This window comes from Papilio xuthus, unplaced genomic scaffold (assembly GCF_000836235.2).
Source record: "Papilio xuthus unplaced genomic scaffold, Pxut_1.1 DF826945.1, whole genome shotgun sequence".
In the NCBI taxonomy this organism is placed as follows: domain Eukaryota; kingdom Metazoa; phylum Arthropoda; class Insecta; order Lepidoptera; family Papilionidae; genus Papilio; species Papilio xuthus.
The window spans coordinates 5344070-5363984 of record NW_013531704.1 but is presented as its reverse complement, the minus strand read 5'-3'; the positions used below and the strand labels follow the sequence as shown (position 1 = coordinate 5363984).

Below are 19915 nucleotides of genomic sequence, written 5' to 3'. Positions count from 1 at the left end.
TTTGTTTTTATTTCCATTACGTCAGTATAACCTATGAACATCGCAAAATAATTGTTATTTGAATACGTCCCTGGCGACCGATTATTACTAATACAGTTTTGTATTGATAAGTGTACAGTAAACCTTTTCGTGTTGTGGGAAAAACTGATGGTATATCTTAGGTTATAAGGCTTGCTTAGTTACAAATTACCTAATTCAGTACATGTGAAATGTGGTTCGTGATAAAAAACTACGAACTATATTTTTGAATTTCGCGGTACACCAATTCATGTTTATGGTAGGTAGGTAGGTATGACGTAATTTTTATTCTCACCACACAAGTGGGTAGTTAAAAATATTTCATCGCTACTGTCGTGCGCGGGACCTGCGGGGTTTGTGCGGGGAGGGCAGTGAATCCGCAGAGTTTAGTCAGTCAAGGGAAATTGGCGTGAAAGGGATACGCATCGAACGTGTCGTGTATCGGTTACTTAGCGTACATGGTCTCTCGACTATTTGGTTGTGTGTTTGGACCGTTAACAACGAAGTGTAAACGCGCTTACGGGAAACGATGCATCGGTAGCATAAAGCATAAAGACTATTTGAAAGACTTTGACATCGATTGACATCGACATAGTGACGAGGTAACTGCAGGCGGTCAACGGGGCATCGAGTTGGTGAGTGCCATTTTAAATATTAACAATACTACGCCATTCCTTGCAACGCGTAGTCCGAAGTATACCGGGGTTGCATTCTGTTTGTTTTAACCGACTTCAAAAAGGAGAAGCTCTTCAAGTCAATTGTCATTTTTTATGTATGTATTTTTAGACATTATTAATTACAATTTGGCGCGAATGGCGCGCTTACGTTGCAAATTCAAGTGTCAGAATGATTAGTGATGGGAGATAGACGTCGATATTTTAGTAACGCTAGTGTTGTGCCAGTATACCGGATCAATGTCGGATTTTCTTCTTAAAAGGATGTATGTATAACGATAACGTTGATATTTATGATTGGATTTTTGTCATTTGGATTGTGAACTTAGTAGAATTTTGGATAACAAATTAATTCATGTTATTCAGTAATGTTACTTTATTTATCTGTTATATGAAAATCTTATTATTTAACAATCATCTACAATTAAAGCTATAAACAAAACAACAAATAATTTATTGATATAAGAAAATAATAATTTTACATAAAGCTATAAAATTAAAATTTCGAAATACTACGATGCTTTTCATCCTAGTCTTATATTTATCAACTAAAAATGAATATAGCAATAGTGATACATTGTTTTCTACGATTCTATTTTACAATATATTTTTTCTACAATCGTATATTATAATTAAAATAATTTTATAATTAAGTTTTATCGTACATTATCACTAAGAAGTAAATTGACTAGGAAACGAAAATCGTTTCGGTTTATTGATAGAATAAATTGAACGCATTGAATAAATTTTATACGGGTCCGTTGACGACAATTTAATGTCTATCAAAATTATAATTAATACGGTTTAACGTACCAAAATAAATGCGTTATATTTTACTGTGTTCAAAACAGCCATTGTTAAAAGAAATAACTGAGATTGGCTTATAAATTCTGAGAATTATCTAAAGTGGGGAAAAACATAACTAAAATAACGGACGGACAGATAGCGAATAATGTCCAATGTATGTGTTCTATTAGTATTTCAAAGTTAGTAGGTAGAAGTAAATTTTTATAAAGCAGACGATACTAATGGCCCACTGATACAAAAATAATCTATGATATGATAGCCTAGTACAGAATTTATTCAATGAAAAATTAATACAGACGCGTCCATCAAATTCACATATTTACATTATTCCTGTTAAGATTTCTTTCATTTATATTCTTCACTGCACCCAGACTGAGATCATTTGGTACAAGATCGTGTAACACTGTATCACTTCTAAAGATACTTGTTGCTATTCTATTAGCAAGCCTTTCAGATTCTCGTAAATCATCGTCTTTAGATGAATGAGATGTTAGATCGATTTCTGTATCACTATCACTGTCGCTTGTATCTTTGAGATCTTCTCTAGGTCTGTAAGCCAAATTTTGCGGTTCATTTAGATCTTGAACTGTTGGGCCACAATGACAATTATTGGTTGTCTTAGATGACATAACTCGTAAATCTGTCGGTACTATTTCGTTATCCATGTGTTGTTGCATCAATAATGGTGGAAATGGAAACGGCTGTTGCATCATTCTATTTTCTTCGTTAGTATATTGCATCGGTGGTGGCATTTCGTGGACCGGCGGTGGTATAGAGTCTGTTATGTTGCCGTTGTGATGGTATGTATCGGGTCGTGGCGATTTTAGTTCTCTGTTATCCATTGCCGGTGATGGTTCGGGTGAATCTTTGTCGTTTGGTGATTCACCACCTTCGGGAGACGAGTCTGGTGGTTTTGTGTGGCCTGCAAGAAAATTAATGTGGTCTATACAATTACAAGAGGTTTGCGGTGAATGTTTACCTCACCATCAGATAATTCATAGGTTATTTCGAACCTAACTGGTTTAGTGAGATTATTTCGCGGTCACCCCTTGTCTCACACTGAATAGAGAATTCTAACAAAATTTAAATGTTGCCGATAAAACAATTAGATTTTAATTTTAATACATTACTTGGCATGGGCAATGGCGGGGTACCGAGGCCGAGGCAGCGCATCCGCCACGCGTCCTGCAGCAGCTGCAGGCGTGCCTGCTTACGCCACTTCGCGCGTCGATTTTGGAACCACACCTGTAAACGATGAGTTAGCTTCACTGATTTGTAAAGTTGTTTGTTTAATTGTAATTGCAATTACAAGGCAAACGCATTGATTTTAACTTCGCCTACTTATCCGTAGGGATTTTAAACAAGCATAAAATTCAGAAACCGCTCAATGTTCGGACCGAGCGGTCCAAAAAAGTAATTTGCGTCAATAGTAAGGTGGATTCTAAGATATAGGATTTGCGTAGAGGTTAAGGTCCATTGAAGCCGGTGAAAAGGGTGCTAAAACACCGGAAGGCTGACTAGGGTTACATTGTTTTAGCACTTATTTAATTTAGTATTAGAATAATACAGGAACAACAATCGCTGCGATAATTATGAAGCGAATTTATCGCTCAAAGTATTGTTATATTTTTGAATATCCAATAATAACCAAATTCGGATAGATACTGCTTTATAAAACAACTCATCATTGCATCTTAATATCGCTACAAAATTCTAATTTCCAAAAAAACATGTGTAAATAATTTCAGTTAATAATTAAACAAAAGAAGACGGAAATAACCCCAACCTATTTGAGTATATTTTATATAAATCAAATGTTTTTATTAGCTTATGTAATTATTAAATCGCGAAAACTAAAAGGCGTAAACAATTCTGCAAGCGATTCTATTGAATGAGACAGCTTGAAAACCACAAAACGTTTAAAGACGCCTTGAAATACGTTTAATCGGAGTCTTCACAACCACACCCTTAAGTTGTCAATTTAAGTTGTATAAGATGGGGTAGATTAGTTTAGATGTAGCACCAATAAAGGCGTGTTTACCCTTAGTCTAGGAACTGTAGTAGTAATTTTAATTTTATTTTTAAATAAATAATTTACTAATTTAGTTTTATTTTTAGTTTGGTTTAGTTTAAGTATATAGTTTATTTAATATAGTATTAATTAATTCGTTTATTTTGTAGTGGTTAGTTATTTCATCATCATCAGCTCACTACACGTCCCCACCGAGGGACTCGGAGCCTACCCTAAGTTAAGGGTGATTAGGCCATAGTCAACCACGCTGGCCAAGTGCGGGATGGTTGACTTCACACATATCTTTGATTTTTTTTCTCAGATATGTGCAGGTTGCATCACGATGTCTTCCTTCACCGTAAGAACGTCGGATAAATGTACATATGTAAATCGGAAATCGAAAAACACAGTGGTACACGGCGGGATTCGAACCCAGGACATGCAAATTGCAAGTTAAGCTTGACCACTTAGCCACCGACGCTCGTTAGTTATTTAGTAAGATTATATTTTAATTTATAGTTAGGTTAATGATATTCTTCTTGGTTGAATAAAGATTTAATAATTTCATCTTAACGAGGACATTATAGAAATGAATAAAGACGAATTGTAATAAACATAATGTACTGAAAGAATTTGAAGTTATAATGGTCTTTAAATATGTGATTAATTTACGTTGTCAAATAATTATTTATTATCGTATTTTTGTTTCCTTACTTATAATTATAATTATTTAACTCTGTTTAACTCTACTCTTCAAAAAATTAACGCATTTGAATTAATCGTACCCAAAAATGTTTCTTAACGGAACAAATTTAATTACCACTCACGTTTTCTAACACCTTGGAGTATGCAATTATCATATTATTTTATCTGATTTACACATATAATATCAAAATGCTGCGTTTCAAATAAGAATGTACGCGTTAATGATTTTATTATTAAACTCTCAGCTTTATTAAAAAGTATATTTTTTAAGACGCATCTAATTTACGGTATATTTTATGACGTCACAGTACAGCTGGTTCACACACAATCTTAAATCGCATTAAAGCAAGATGGTAAATACAAAAAATAATAAAGGTCAACACGTAATCACCGAATTAGTTATAATATATATATAAATTACAATAAATTGGATCGTCTGCAAATCGAAAAAAATATTTCGCAAACATTTTTGCGTTGCTTATGATATGAGAATCCTTTTTTTTATGTTTTACGTCTGCCCGCAAATCCGCGTTTGTTCCGAGTAATCTCCGAAACGGCTAAACCGATTTTGACGGGTACTTTAACTGTAAGGTAGTTTATGTGTGCGGGAGTAACATAGGCTTTTTTTTTTAAATTCCGCGCTGGCCAATTCGGAAAGAATTAAAAATAAACTTTAACAATCACTTATTACAAATTTCAAGTGTAAAGACTTGTAAGTACACTGTCACATTTAAAACTTAAAATTAAATAAATAAAATAATTTTTATAAATTAATTATGGTTGTCTATTGTAGAAAAATGTGATCTAAAACATAACGAAGTGCTTTTTAAAGAGAATAATATTTATTACAAAACACAGCAATGCAAAACTACGCTTATGATTTATTATAACTTATAGCTATCACCCGCGACTGTCCATGCTGAATTAAAAAAAGAAAAAATAATAATAAGTAGCTTATGTGTTATTCTAGACTATGTTCTACTTATACATATACCAATTGTCAGCGAGATCTGTTGAGCCGTTCCGGAGATATCTTCTAACAAACATCCATCCATCTAAACATTCGCATTTATAATATTAGTAAGATTGTTTTAGCACGAAGTAATACTTACTTGTACTCTAGCTTCCGATAGACTGATCCGTAGTGCCACCTCCTCTCTCAAGAACACATCGGGGTAATGGGTCTTTTGGAAAAGGGACTCCAATTCACTGAGCTGTTGCGGTGTGAAGGTCGTTCGATTCCGACGCTGTCTACGACGACCAAACATATACTCCGTCAACAAATCGCCCGGCAAAGGCGAAAGATACGGTCCAGCCATAGTAAATGTAATACTTCAAAAAAGTTTATATTAAAATTACCCTACATATTTTACTCTAATTAAATAAAAATTACAGTTTTTTAAATGTTAATTTTCAAAAAACTTTCACTTAACGGGTCTATATGGCACGAAGTTATACGTTAAACGGATTAACGAAATAAAGTCCCTATACCCAACGAGATCTTCACTCAACTGTTTGGTTGAGCAAAATCCCAGTCGTGAAATCCCCCTAGACTCCACCCCTCAACAATATAACGTAGGCATCTGATTGGCTATCCCGTCTGGGGGTTGTAAGATTCAGCCAATAGCGTGTCACTTCTAGGGGTTGTATTTAAAACAGGTGTAGATTGAGTTATGGCCGTATCTGTAAATACAAATTTCGTATAAATGCGGTTAACTTTATATCGTAGCTGTTAATTAGATGTCGAGCGCTTTGATTAAAATTGCCGGTCGACGATTGCGATTTTTTTTTAATGAATTGCTTTTCGTTCAATGATGAAATTAGAGGTTTTGTAAATTAATAAAATGAATTTGTGAAAGGAAACTCTTTTAAATGTTTTTGACTTTTACATTTAAATATGATTTTGAAATTTTAATTTTTGTGTTGAATTTTAATAGTTTTGCCTTTTCTTGTTTTATCATCTTAAGATGTTATTATGGATATTCGGAAATGTATCACTTCACTAGCGGTCGCCCGTGACTCCGTCCGCGCGGTATAAAAAAATCCTGTGATTAGAAGCCTATATATTCTTCCAGGTTATGTTCTATATGTATGTCGAATTTCATCGTGATCCCTCAGTCGTTCTGGAGATACCTTCAAACAAATTCAGAATCCATTTTTAGTACTAATGTATCGCCGTCCTGGTAGTTTCTTTCTACTACAAATATTATAATATTAAAAATGGTATAATATTAAGAAGTATAATTCTTCACATTTGATTATAAATAATTTTAGGATTCCTAGTATACTTAAACCTGGATGGTCTACGCCGTAGGCACGCTACGCAGAGTGTAGCAAATTTTTCAAGTAGACAAGATAAAATATACGTTATGCATTTACTAATTAAAAGTGTATATTGGATTTAATTTAAATAATAAATGACTTATATTGTAAAGTACATAATTGAAGTACAATTTTATACGGTACATAAGTAAAGTTTTCATTGACGCGAATAAAACTACTAATAAAGATACTATGTCGGACATATGATATAAATATCAATCCGTTCTGTACTTTCATGAACAAAGCACTGTTTTTCGATGCTACATAACTAGCTTTCAGTAGAGTTGGCCCATAGCCACTAAAAGCATATCTTGTTCCCGCCATTGTCTATTAAATTGTTTGCTCAATTTTATATTCTTAAGCATTTATCTTTTACTGTAACCACGTGTCTTAAAACACTAATGATTACTATAGTAGTTTTTTTGTAAAAGAAAAAATATTAGCAGATTTTTTTGTAAATTTAGTAATATTTATTTTACCATTCCAACTAAGCTCTAGGCTTGTGCTAGGATATGGTCTACGACAATAGTCGAATAGCGGGATTTGAACCTCCGACCTCGTGATCGGAAATACGTACCCTTAACCATTAGGCTATTTACGCTTGTTGCAATAAACAAAACACCAACGCTATTTAATTTATCACAAAACGATTTAAATCAGAAAAAATCAATAACGCATCGCGATTACGCCTTTCGTTACGTGATAGAGAAGAACAATCTTGAATGAAAGAAAGAGACAGAATCTTATAATATATTCGTAATTACAAAAAACAAGCATACCAATAAGTTACAAAAATTCTAGGTTGGCTCTACCAGTAGATATACCAATATATTATGCTAAGCGCTAGGCTTTAAAGGAGTCGGTATTTAACTCAAACATTATTCATCAATTGGGAAAACAGTATTTTTTATTAATTTTCGAACATTTAAACAGTTTTATCGCAAGTCTATAAAACAGACATATCTTAATTATCTTACTAATATTATAAATGCAAAATTTCGATGGATGTATGGATGGATATTTGTTAAGATTCCAGAACGGCTGCATGGATTTTACTGAAATTTGGGATGTAGAACATATTCTGGCAGAACACATAGACTAATTAAGTTTTTACTTTAATTCCGTGCGAATGAAGTCGCGGATGACAGCTTGTATGTGATAAAGGAACAACGGGCTTGTAGTCTTCCAGTAATGAGATATCGCCCCACAGAAGACACTCGAGTCTACTAAGTGGGTTGCGGAGGCTGCGACGAGCAAATGAATATTTCCTCCCGCCCGCCGCGCCGCGCAACCGCGATCAGGGCTGACGATGTCATTTTACATTGGAAATTTCACATTCTGAATTAAGGTAATTGACACCTTAAGTGGATTTCTTTTTTTTTATATCATAAGACAAACGAGCGAGCGGCCACCTGAAATCGCAGAAATAGCGAAGTGGCCGTTGCCCATAGACATATGGTGAACAAGGTTGTGTAGTCCAGTGAGAGCCCTACTATCGGTTGGTTCTGTCAGAAGATATGTAAAACCTACGTGGATGTAGAAGATTGCATGAAAGAATCTTGTGACAGTTTTGACAATGACACGAGGTTACTAGTGCGATATCATAATTTAGTATGAATAACGCCTATTGGGTCTGATATCCTGTCGGTCCATATCTGTCTAACCTACCTCTCTTCTTAGTCTTAGTTCTAGATCTAGTTAGTCTTAGTTCTTAAAAAACAAATTAGCACAATCTTTAGCTCTTTTCCTTGGGAAGATTAATTTATTGAACTGTAATGTCTTGTAATATGAAAGTACAGTAAATATGTTACTGCTATACTTCTGCCATCTTAAATGTATATAGCGCTAATTCCTTTTTATAAATTACAAACAATCGTAAAGGTAATGATTTTGTCAAGTGAATATAAAATGTTTAAAGCAACCCTGATCTCTGGGCGGGCGTCGCCCACCGCAGCGGCGCTAAACGAGTTTCCGCAAACATTTTAATGAATAACACCTCCCCCTCCCCGCCCCACCCCCCGCAACCCTCTACCCCGGCTGCAATGCGCTAATTAAACATTCGAGTCACATTGTTTCAGATGTTGTGGAATTTCGTTGCCAGTCGGATAGCGCCGGAATTAAATATGTCTCGACAAACAACGTTAAAAAAGAATAGTTTTTTTTACAGTACTCGCGATTCTTTAAAATTCCAAATTACTTTTTTTTCTGCTCGTTATTGTTCTTTTTAATAAAAGGCTTTACGGAAAACAGCAGACAGTTCTTTATTAATTAATTATTATTATGAAAGTTACAATGACTAATAATTTTGTTCACTAGCTGTCGCCCGCGACTCCGACCGCGTAGATATATAAAAAAACTTAATTAGTGTAGCCTTTGTTTTCTTTCAGACTATGTTCTATACGTACGCCAAATTTAATCGAGATCTGTTCAGCCGTTCTAGAGATATCTTCCAATACCCATCCATCCAACCACATCATATCCATGTAAACATTCGCATTTATAATATTAGTAAGTTAAATAAAAAGCAGCTCTTCAAGGCATAATTTCGAAAAAATAATAATTAATATCCTATGTTCGTCTCCTGGCTCTAAGCTACCTCCTCACCAATTTTCAGCCATATCGGTAAAGCCGTTCTTGAGTTATAAATAGTGTAACTAACACGACTTTTTTATATATAGATTTATACTTACAATGATTAAAATAAATACAATTACTATAATACTTAGTTATATTTACCTACGTATTTGTATATTAAAACTTGTGCATATGATAATCGCAAGCTGATACCATATTAAGTATATTGAAGAAAAAAAAATTGTCCGCAAAACGGCGTAGTGTTTGTAAAATGGTAGCTTTTGTGGTTCAGTAAACCGTAAAGTGTGAAATAAATAATTTTCCAATACGCGAACTTATTCCGTAGTCGCATCCCCGCTAATGGTTTCATGAGTCGTGATAAAAAAACTGCGCGTGTTGCGAGCATCCGACGTCTCAATTAGTTAATTAATCTTTTTTTCCGCGTTAAAATAGCATTTATAAGCGAGACGCGAACGAGTTGCTCCCTCCCTGAACGCTAGGGTTGTGCTTTAAATGTGAACTTATTCATTTGTTTATCGATGATGGACGTTTAATCGGAACTAGTGAAGCGACATCTTTGGGGCTTTGTCTTCTAGAGTAATTAATTTTCGATTTTTTTTTCAATTATTTATAAAGAAAACTAGGGTGTTTGTTAGTTCCTAAAATTGATTGATTCGAAACTTGATTTCAATTAAGTTTGTACGTTTTATTACATGAGGTAGAAGTAGAAGCAAATGTAATAGATGAGAGATTTCGTGAAAGGTGACATGATTCTTGTTTGACAGGGGAGTTCGACTGACGATAAGACGATGGACAGTGGATGAATACATGATTTATAGTTTTAGAACAACACTCATAAAGTTGTAACAGGCCAGATACATTAAGCTATCTTATAGATTTGAAATTAACTCGTACCTATTTACGAGTTGCCTCTCGTCCAACAACAGCATAAACTCACTTTGAAATCGTATCTCTTCAATTGATACTATCTGTAAAAAGTCGACATTAAGAGATAAACTCAATTCATCCAGCAAAATTTATAAAAGACTAGCTGTCGCCCTCGACTCCATCCGCGTGGACTTAAAAAAAGATAATAAGTAGCCTATGTGTTCTTCCAGACTATGTTCTATATGTATGGCAAATTTTAACGAGATCCTTTAAACCGTTCTTGATATACCTTCAAACAAACATCCATCCATGCATCTAAACATTCACATTTAAGATTTTCATCTTAATTAATTTTTATTTGTTAACCATTGTCAACCCTAATAAGCAGGGTAAGTTAACAGCGTTTACTTATTCGCCGGCGGAGGCGGAACAATACGGGGTGAGTACACAACGCATGTTGATGTACACACTATAGTATCTACAACAGCGACTGGCTGGCAATGCTCGTACTGGCATTGGCTTGTATTTAGCTTAGCCAATTAACCGCTCGGCAAATTAGCCATTTCGAAATGAATGTAAGAGTAAATAAAACTATTCTACATCTTTTATTTTATAACAAAGATACTTTTCAATTTATATAACTACTAGCTGTCGCCCGTGACGCCGTTCGCGTGGTGTTAATAAAATAATTAGTAGCCTATGTGTTCTATCTGACTATGTTCTATATGTATGCCAAATTTAATCGAGATCCGCTCAGCCGTTCTGGAGATACTTTCAAACAAACATCAATCCATCCATTTAAATATTCGCATTTATAATATTAGTAAGATAACTAAATAAATTTTTGTTCTACTAATAAGGTATAATTTCCATGTTTTAGTTGTATTAGGGTTTATCTTATTATCTTGATAGTTTATTAATGTGACTGTAAGAAAATCGATCTTTGATTAATGTAAGGATTTCATATAATGTTTGTAATATTTTGATGTACACTCACACACACAAGTGTTATATAAATTAAAAGAGATTTTTAAAAAAAGCGAATGATCCAAAGACAATTGAGACGAGCTCCTTTGAACGTCTTTATGTATGAAATGAAGAAGCATTCATTAATCAAAATATGTTAGGTATCCGACATTTGCTTGCACAAATCGTGATATCAAAAGGCTTGTAATCCTAGGAACGCGTCGCTTCCTTCCTTTGTCCAAACTCATCCGTTTTGTTTTAACACCCCTTTTAACTTTCATACACTCATGTGCAGGCCTCCTTAGTGCTTCTTAAGCTTAATTCACACTGTACAAAATTAATTAATTCTAAAATTTAGTGATTCGCTTTACTAATATTATAAATGCGAATGTTATATGGATGGATATTTGAAGGTACCTTCAGAACGTCTCAACAAATAGTGATTAAATTTGTCATATATATAGATTATAGTCTGGAGGACCACACAGGCTTCTTATTAAGTTTATTATAGTTCCGAACGAAGTCCCGTTCGACAGCTAGCATTTTTATGAGCACGATAACATGTGAAATTACATAACCTTTATAACAATCTAATGTTTACCAAAGTTTAATTTTTGTTTCTTACTTGTTTTAATAAAAAGAGAAGGCAATTGAGCATCTGTATCACTTCATCTTTAACTATAAAATACCGTCATATTAAATACATTCTAACAGACACGGAGATTCTATTGTAATATTTCTTAATGGATAAAAATAAAAACTGTTATAACTGTTTATTAATTTTAGCGTTATTTTTGAGAACAGTAATGAAAATGGTGCCAAAGTATATTTGCAACTTCGAAGTCTAATGACAAAGTAAATAAGAAGTCTTATATACTTATTAGTTGTGCAGTGTGTTCGCAGCCTTCGCGCGCCTCCACGCTTGATATATTTATGATTAAGCGGCGCGTCCAAAGCGTGACATTGTCTCGGCACTGTACTGCCCCTGTGCGGCGCCCCATCCGTCTTGCTTTCACGCCACTTCCCCCTTTCTTTGCAGGCACGAGATTTTTTTAATTATGACGTTGGGCCTTTTTGTCTCAACTATAACTGCGCTCGGCGGTTTAGCGATTAGTAGCTCGGATGTTGTCGTCACTTCGATTTTATACAACTGAAATTTTCATTTTGCAAAAACGGAAATCCCAGGTTTAGATGAAGGATTCTCGGTTTAACTTGAATATTAGAAAAATAATTTAAATAACGACTACGTAGTCTACTTTCCGACTTTTTATATATTGTTTACTTTGTTGTTATGTATGTGTGTGTTCCTGTTTATGTTTAATGCAATAAATAAGGTAACTTGAATAATTGTTCACTATATTAGTAGTCGTAGTATGGTGAATATATATTCAATTTTAATTACCTTATCAATATTGAATATCACACATTGTATTTACTTTATCTTATGTATTAAAATCTTTAAAATATATAGATGCATATAAATACAAAACATAACATTACAAATCAAACATCTTTTACATAACAATAAGGAGTGAAGCTACTAAGAGGCGGCACGGCGGGCGCGACGTTCACGGAAGTTCTGATTATGTAGAGGAATTAATTTTCAGACGCGACGAAACTGTACTGTAGTGCGGGGGGAGGCTGGTGGTAGGTAGGGTAGGGGGAAGGGGCGCGATGAAACAAAACTACCCGCTGCCGCACCTGAACGTAATAACTACGCTGTAAATCATTTTGCCCGCCGCGCCCGCATCGCCCGCCTCCCGCTCGCCTCTAGACGACTCTTAAAGCTTATATTTATTTTATTTGAAAGTAGAGCAACAGTGAACTTAAATTGAAATAGTCCTTATATACAATGAAATTGGAAAAATATCATTTTGGTTCTCTCGCCCCATGTAGGAAGTAGGAGGGTTATTCTACGTAACTTCATTTGATCTGTTTTTAATATTACATTTATAAGTAATGTTACATATTATTTCCGGACAGTCTTCGTTACAGATTATTGACGAAAGAATAAATGAGATTTTAAATGGAATGGGTTTCGTCGATATAAATTAACAAACTAATTAACAATAACAAATATCCTACAGTTAAATAAATACGTAAATAACATTATTTAACACAGAAAGATATAGATTAACAATGGTAGAGTCCGTTTTAACATCTTCGCACGAATCGGCCCGGCTCGCCCGGTGAATTACCACGACCACACAGAAGACAGGCGTGAAGTGGAAGCAATTCCGCGTTTCGTCTGATGAGTGTGCGTCCCGGAGGCCTAATTTACTCCTCTTTCCCTTCCCACCCCTTTTCTCATAAGGAAAGGATGGGATGTGGAAGTGGAAGTGGACTTTCCGGATGAGAGGATGCATGGCAGGGGAAAATAGTTTCTTTCTGTGCATCCTCTCCTCCGTCGACTAAAGGTAGGCAACGCATATGCAATTGCCTATGTCTATGGGCAACCGTCGTTTCGCTATCTGAGCGATTTCAGGTGGCCGCTCGCTCGTTTGCCACCTAATGATATAAAAGAAATACACCACAATATGATAAAACATTTAAACAACGCGTACGCAATAAATAAATTGAAATATAAATCGATATTATCATTATAAATAATCTGTCAAAACTAAATATTATTTGATCAAAACTAGAGATGGGGACATGGTGATTAAATGGCCATAAACAACATGTTACCTAGTGAAGGGTCCGCGTCTTGCTTTTGTGAATACTCTCTACTCGACAAGCTATTAATATGAAAACAATTCGTCCCTCGCCGTTTACGCGCGACAATACACTGTAGGACAAAAATATTGGTACTAACAACACACACAATAAACCAAAATATTTTTTTTATAAAAACAAATGCAATAATACTACTAAAAAGATAATTGTAATTAGTTATAGTAGAATAATGCAATGTCACAAAATACAGGAATTAATATGAATTGGGTAATTACTTACGAGAGATGAAGATACTCCTTTATAAAAAGCTAAAAGCTAGTCTTATGACATGAATGGTCATGAAGACTTAGTCAACAATAATTATACTTATATTATATTTATTGATTTTATATTCTTCTATATTAAAGGGAAAATTTATAAAAAACTACATTATACGTGTCATAATAGTTGCATCAAATGTACCACTCTTTATGGCACGGAGTGTACGCTAAGCGATCCCCAAAGACTATGCATATGCGCACCGGCTGCAATCAGCGATTGCTCCCATTGTGGCGTAGATTAAAATTTTAGGGTTCACCCGCTAATGTGATTGCACTATTTTCTCGCAGTGGGCCGCTGAGCCGGGCCGTTCATGCGATCAAAGTCTTGTCTACACTCCTGCCTTAGGGGTGATGCGAAGTGTTAATCACATCGTTGATTTTCCATTGGTATTATATAAATTGATTTATCGTTACAGGAACAAGTATCCATCTTAAAGTAGGCGTCCATTGGCTCGCGCTAGATAGACCACACGCACACCCCGGAACAGATTTTAGTTTGTTTTGTACGATTTGACATAACGCTGCGTACGTCATTCGCGCCGTCTGCATCGGAAGACAAAGCAAATCCATTTAATTCCTGCGTGCGGTGCGTCCGACGCAGACCAATGGACGCGTACCTTAAGAATCAGGTAACTCCCTTTTGAAGGACTAACATCGAATAACACCTCACATATTAAAATCATTATATCTAACTACAGTAGCAAAATTACATGTCTCCTAAAATAAAAAAATAAAAACTAATTTTAATAACCTAACGTGAACAAATTAATTTTATCTTTGACGTGAATTATAATCTGTGGCATCAAAAGTGTATTCAAACGTTATTCCTCCCGTTGAGTGGATAGGCAAATTGATTGCATGTGTAGTGGGCAATGCTGGGCAACGCTGGGCAACGCTGGGCAATGCATTGTCGTTCGATCATATCTGGCTCAGCGTAAAGTTGATTAAAACCATCCCTCATGTGAATCGAACACGGTTTGCGCACTCCGCACCGACTTTATTAAATCGTCCGATTGCTACATTCCATTTTTGCATTTATCGAACTTTTATATCGTTTTATTTGTGCCATTTTAAGTTCAAAATGAATAAAAAAAGATATAATTGTTTTCAGAGTGTGTTTAATGTTAACAAAACAATAATTACTTTAAAGAGTATTATTTTGAAAATTATTAACCTTACATTTAATCTAAGACATGAAAATATGTTGAAAAATCTTACATATTATGACCGAAAAGTTCTAATTGTCTTCAAAATACGTTATAACTATCTTATAGTATTGATGTATCATATAGTTACCGATTAGTTAATAATCAAAATTCTCTACAAATATAATTATAAACAAAATAAGATTTTATTAAAATAATTCAATGCATGTTTAAACAGGGATCGAACACCATAAAAAAATTACCAATAAACATAATGCGAAACATCTCATTCCAAAATGTAAAGCCTCCACGGAGTTTCACTTGATTTTCATTCGGCTCACATTTTAGCGGAGGCATTCATTCGATATTTCGGGTATGAAATAAATGTATTCAATATTCAATATTAATGTAGACAGCGGTGCCGGGCCGCAATTTCAATTTTGTAATTTTTACTGAGAGTACGCCCATCGCTCTTTGACATTCAATTGACAGGATCAGGGTCGACAAAGTGACGATGTGACGACGACGAACTTCAAAAATGTATGAATCTCACAACAACTTTGACACGTGATTGTTGCGTTAGTTCCATAACCTAACGCCGCTGTTCCCGTATTCTGGCAAATAAAACGAACAATAAGCTCTAGACTAGCTTATTTGTGTTATCATTTTTATTGATTGTGGAATTTTATTGGTCAGTATACACTTATAAAGACTTAAATGTCACCATGATATGTTAATCTGTAATTGTCGTATACCGGAACTCCAGCAAAACGTTACAGAATTTATTTAGTACAACGACCGTTTTTGCCTAGTCCGTTCCTCTACAGTCAAAGGCCCGACCCGAAGCGCGGCGCCTACCAGCCCGGTCCGCGAGCGCCTGTCAAAATTTCCAACGTAAGCACGATTATTCGGTATATTTTAATTATTTAATGTGTACGATAGGAATTCAATGGGCCTTTCATGTAGACAGTACGCAACTATGTGCCTGAATATCACTAATGGAATATTACATCAACCATGTCCACCAATTTACATGATAGTAAAATTTAAAAAACAAATTTCGTTTCTATCAGCTTCTAGAAGAGTCTTCACATTTTTTATGGTTTAATTCCATTTTCGAGACGAATCTCGTATGCAAAAATGATGTCTAATATCAAAGTTAAAAAATGTACATTTTAAAAATACCCCAACTGCGAATTCTTTTGTATTGTTACGTGACATGATTGTTAGAATCAGGGAGCATATCTTTTGTTCCCAAACTACTTTTTACAACGAATGATTATGATGATAACGTAGGGTTGATATTGTGTTCGCTCATTACCTCCCCCTCTACCCTCCACCTAACCCCCTGACTCCGTTAATTAGTGAGGTGCCTTACCTTACGTGTCGTAGCGACGGCGAAGTAATCAATCTTGCACCTGTTCTTACATAGATGTAGGCGCGATGGATGAGTCATAGAATATTAATCAAACTTCAAGTCTGTTAGAATGCCTAAAGCAGACAGATTAGAATTAAAGAAGGTATAATACGCTAAAGTTCAAGTTTTTTTTTGTTTTAATAATAATTCTAAAACAAAGAGTTCCCTTGGGCGTCCAATAAAGTGCTTTTATTGGATAATTCTGTACGAATTGTAGCGTCATGTGTAAAGTGTAAATATTGTCTTTAAACTTTGCCTTATTTGGAACAGCGTAGTGTCACACTCTACGTCAAGAAGTTCCATAGTAACTTATGTCAACATTACTTGAATTATGCTCTACCAAAGGATAAGCCAAGTGTTCGTTGTACTGACGGCCAACCACCGGTAACGCAGACCTATTTAAAAAAGAACAAGATACAGCTGAACTTTATCTTTATCACTTCCAGTAGTTCATGATATCCTGGTACATTTCTTGTGGCTTTCACCTGCGACAATGAGCATGTAGTGCATTAGTTGATGACGTCACGCGCTGCCGCTTCCCGCAGCAACTCGGGCATCACCTGCAGACTACCAGCAGTCGTAGACAATGCGGTAGAGACGAGCTGTCATCTGTCACACCTCGCGCTTTCGAACCTGTCACGCAAAATGAACGCGCACAACGCTTGTACCACTTTCAGGAACCTTTCTGATTATTAGGAAGGTATTGTTTTTCACAATTAGGTAAATACGTTCCATTATGAAAGCCTATATAGTCTATGATTGTGAACCAAAAGTGTAATTCAATTTTTATTCGTTCCCGGAGTATCGTCATCAGTTAAACTTTTCTACTAAACTAGCTGTAACTCGCGACTTCGCCCGCACGGATTAAAAAAAACTTAATAGTAGTTTATGGGTTTTTTCAACTATGTTCTACAAGTTTGCCAATCTTTATCAACATCCGTTGAGTTGTTCCGGAGATATTATACCATCTAACAAGCATCCATGCATCCATATAAACTTTCGCAATTATGATATTAGTAAGATTGCCTATTGTAAAAGGCATAAATTAGTACCTACCTAGGTAACTGACTTCAGTGTTGTTTTCTCACAAAGATAATTTGACATTTGTGTTATATACTCTTTGTTTATATAGTATTTTGCACACCCGGGTCCAACAGTATCATGATTAAAAAAGTATGATGATTACGTACGCGTTTTTAGTAAAAAAAGGGAATTTATTTTTTAAAATGTGAACTTTCAAACAAGAGCGTTTTAATTAACGTTAACCGTATCGAAATACGCGACAACAAACAAGTAATAGCGATCGCGAATAAAAAAAAAACAAGCAACAAGGCTGGACCCCTTTTGCAGATTATCTACTTTCCGCGGAGTATTCCACAGCCTACCTATTATTGTGCGCTCTTTAACAAACTGCATTCGAAATTAAAATTTTTCATTCCACCCCCTCTTCGCCCCCCTACTACCCCCCTCTGTCCTGCAGGAGCGGGATCACTTTTGATTATATTCATCTCTCCACCGCAACGTAATTGGTATATTTTGTTGGGGGCAACAATGGGAGTACATTCATCCGTTTTAGGTATTATAATTCTTTCTTTATTCATCTCACAATGCGGCAGATCTCCCCGAGCATGCTACCGATGTAATGTGATTGCTTAGACGTTTGTTCTGTCTCTACCGACTTCGGTTTTACCATCTTATTAAAACCCGAATGAATTTTTATATTATTCAACATCTCATTACGTTTATTACGACGATCATTTATTACATGATTCTATCTAAAATATTGTTTACGTCTTGTTTTTACAAACTACTTTGAAGGCCAGGGGTGGCCAACATGATTAGATCATAGATCTACTGTTGATACTAACGATAGTTATTATATAACTTAACTATAACTAAGCTAGTTCAGTAGCAACACAATAACGTATGTAGTTCTAACAGTATTACGTAGTCTGTCCGCACGGAATTAAAAAAATAATTGTTCTTCCAGACTATGATCCACATCTACGCCAAATTTCAGCATGCATCTTGCTTGCAGATGTTCTGGAGATTCATCCATACTAAGATGCTAATTTTTTTTTATTTTATTTAAAAGGAAATCCTAAAACTGACAGTCTTTATTAATACCTATTTATATTATTGTGAGAATTGAGTCTAAGTATGTTCTGCTACGTTATGTTTTACGTATAAATAATTTTCTGTCTTGTGTAGGATTAATAATCCAGATGCAACGGTTGGTCACCCCTGCTCTAATTTAAATATACTATAAGTACTTTTCTACGCAAAAGTTTTCACAGTTTAAGATTAATTCCAATTGAATGAGATTGGATGAACGGAATCTAGTACGAATGAATTTAATTGAAAGGAAGGAGGTAAGATAGCAGTGAGCTACTTCCCAGAACGTCTGCGAATTAATGTCAAAAGAGAAGCTTAAAAGTAATTAATCCAAATGAGCCGTGCTCATAGAAATAATTTATGCCCATGAATTTAAACTGTAACTTCATTTCAAATACTTTTTCGAAAGTAAGATTTGATAAGAAATAAATAATAGTATTCTTAAATGAATTGTCGTGTTATTTTTTAGTTCTTAACATATTGTGTCTGTAAAAGCGACTTAAATTATTATATTACTAGCTGTCTCCCGCGACTCCGTCCGCGCAAAATTAAAATAGACCATTATTAGCAGCCTATGTGTACTTCCAAACTATGTTTTATATGCATGAAAAATTTCATCGAGATCCGTTCAATCGTTTTGGAGATACCTTCAAACAAACATCCATCCATCTCAACGTTCGCATTTATAATATTAGTAAGATACGCTCTAATTCCTAAGACAAGCGAAAAAAATCTAGTAGCCACTTGACCAGTTAATCGTAGACAACAAATTTCGTTATGAAAATTTGTCACAAACAAAATTACACTCTTTACTATTTTGCTTACTTTAGGGAGAAACGTATGTCTTTTTCTATAATAAAGATTTTGAAAAACTCTTAGTCTCTTACTTTAGGCATTTTCTTTTTAAATTTTGTTACAAAACTAAAAATTCAGTGTATGTCTCAAATCGCAGCTCTTCAATCTGTGGCACTCTAATTCAACTCTGTCTTTGCCGACCGCAGATGGGGCTTTAATTAAAGGATTACCCGTTTTTCCGTACGCCGGAACGTATCCGTACCCGTACGGGTACGGATATATTTCTATCGCTTGCGGATACACCATTCAGTAGTATAATTAGCGAGATGAAGGTTCGTAGCGGTTACGGTTAACCGTACTGAGGTGTGTACGGATTTTTTTACGGATTTTTATTTCGTTTCGCTCAATCGTGTACGTCTGATATGAATCGAGCTTACGTTTTCCGTGAAATGGAATGTAGATGCATAATTAGAAACAGGTGA

At 35.0% G+C, this 19915-nt stretch overlaps 1 protein-coding gene across 1 annotated transcript; it reads right to left on the bottom strand.

Annotated features, from left to right (window-relative positions):
• Window positions 1-1568: 1568 nt before the first annotated feature.
• On the bottom strand, window positions 1569-5558 carry LOC106121133 (retinal homeobox protein Rx2). Its single transcript, XM_013316641.1, has 3 exons — window positions 5328-5558; window positions 2630-2744; window positions 1569-2421 (listed from the first exon to the last, which is right to left on the bottom strand). Exons 1-3 carry the CDS (start codon window positions 5532-5534, stop codon window positions 1811-1813), a joined length of 933 nt encoding a protein of 310 aa, XP_013172095.1. The 5' UTR covers window positions 5535-5558; the 3' UTR covers window positions 1569-1810.
• Between the last annotated feature and the right edge of the window lie 14357 nt (window positions 5559-19915).